The following is a 1,824-nucleotide window of genomic DNA, read 5'->3' on the forward strand; positions in this document are numbered from 1 at the left end:
TTATGTTCCCAGAGGGGGCAATGCTTACATTTGGAAGGTTAATTGCTTCTTTTGGTTTATATTGATATTTATCTGTGTTATGAGAACTTATTAAAATTCTGTACTGCTATGTTTGAATAAGCACTTTGCTAATAAAACAAGATTGCACACCCATTTACAAATATACTGTGATAAAAAAAAAAAAAAATCAACAACCTAATTTATAGTAGATGCAAGAAATCTGGAGATAAAAACAATAGATATGTATTAGGTATACATAGAAAACCTCTCTTATAGGCCTATGTTTCAGGTTTGCAACTGACAATATGTAATTGTTTTGCATGTGAGTATAGTTTATAACTTTTCCCTCTTACAAGGCTGCTTTGGGTATTTCGATTTTGCCAATTTTTAAAGGCATTACTTTTCATCAACAAAACTAAGCAGGATCTTCTCTTTCTCGGCCGGCAGCACAAGATGGCGGACTCTAAGGCCAAGGGTAAGGCCCCACCAAAGGCCAAGGCCCCACCAAAGGGCAAAGCACCAATCAAGAAGATACCTTCAGAACTAACTAAAGGAGGTCTTCCAGGATTCTACAAGAACTTGGGTGGTGGAATCAAGGCTTCAAGTCATGTTCTGGTCCTAGATGGCAGAGGACATCTCCTTGGTCGTCTCGCTGCCATTGTTGCTAAGCAAGTTTTGCTTGGACGTAAAGTGGTTGTCGTCAGATGTGAAGGTATCAACATTTCTGGCAACTTTTACCGCAACAAACTCAAATACCTTTCTTTTCTGCGTAAACGCATGAACACAAACCCTTCCCGTGGGCCATACCACTTCAGAGCACCTAGCCGCATCTTCTGGAGGACTGTAAGAGGTATGCTGCCACACAAGACTAAGCGAGGACAGGCTGCTCTGGAGCGACTGAAGGTCTTTGACGGTATCCCACCTCCTTACGATAAGAGGAAGCGTATGGTGGTCCCTGCTGCCCTAAAGATTGTGCGCTTGAAGCCAACACGCAAGTTTGCTCTCCTTGGCCGCCTTGCCCATGAGGTTGGCTGGAAGTACCAGGCAGTCACTGCCACTCTGGAGGAGAAGAGGAAGGCAAAGGCCAAGCTGCACTATAACAAAAAGAAGCTGGTCATGAAACTGAAGAAGCAAGCAGAGAAGAATGTTGAAAGTAAAATTGCAAAGTACACAGACGTCCTGAAGAAATACGGTGTCCTTGTTTAAATATGACCACAGACTTGGAATAAAATATTTGGAAAACTCAAAAAAAAAAAAAAAAAAACTAAGCAGGATCTTTTCTCATAGTGGTATAATTTCAATACTTTGACTTTTTTCTATTTTACCATATTTTGACTAAGTTGACTAATTTTCTTATTTTACTGATGTTATATTTTTTTACTTTACTGTAATTTTCAATTTAAAATCGTGGAGATACTAGACAAATGTTTGAGGCAATCAAGGGCAATGCGCAGAAAAATTAAAACAAGTTATCTTGGCAATCATTATATAGATATTTCCTGTAATTAAACATGATGTTAGGTAAAGAAAGTCAATAATAACATGATCAATGATATTTCAGGGACCCGCTTTGGTAATGAATTTTGTTGTCCTGTATCTCTTTGTGACCTCTAAGTGCCTGTAAGGATTGTGATATTGTCCTTCTGTTCTACCAAGTGTGGCCTCTTCCTGGATGTTTTTGCATGGTTTCGAAGGGGGAAAAAAAATCTCTTTGCAGGGACTTTTGAAAGTAGGTATACCATAATATGGTAGAGGAAAGGGGGGAACCTTTGGGGGAATCAAAAATGGAGAAAGATCTGGGAGTCTTGGTAGAGGATAGACTAG

General features: G+C 39.5%; 1 protein-coding gene across 1 annotated transcript; it reads left to right on the forward strand.

Annotated features, from left to right (window-relative positions):
• The first annotated feature begins 434 nt into the window (after positions 1-434).
• LOC309546825 (large ribosomal subunit protein uL13) lies at positions 435-1,279 on the forward strand. Its single transcript, XM_082246513.1, has one exon. The coding sequence runs from the start codon at positions 454-456 to the stop codon at positions 1,204-1,206; it is 753 nt and encodes a 250-aa protein (XP_082102639.1). The 5' UTR covers positions 435-453; the 3' UTR covers positions 1,207-1,279.
• The last annotated feature ends 545 nt before the right edge of the window (positions 1,280-1,824 follow it).

The sequence above is a fragment of the Pelophylax lessonae genome (assembly GCF_965119305.1).
Source record: "Pelophylax lessonae genome assembly, chromosome: 2".
Lineage (NCBI taxonomy): Eukaryota > Metazoa > Chordata > Amphibia > Anura > Ranidae > Pelophylax > Pelophylax lessonae.

Bases quoted from the DNA above. Each gene is read 5' to 3' on its own strand.
- LOC309546825 (XM_082246513.1), top strand. From the start codon at position 454: ATGGCGGACTCTAAGGCCAAGGGTAAGGCCCCACCAAAGGCCAAGGCC.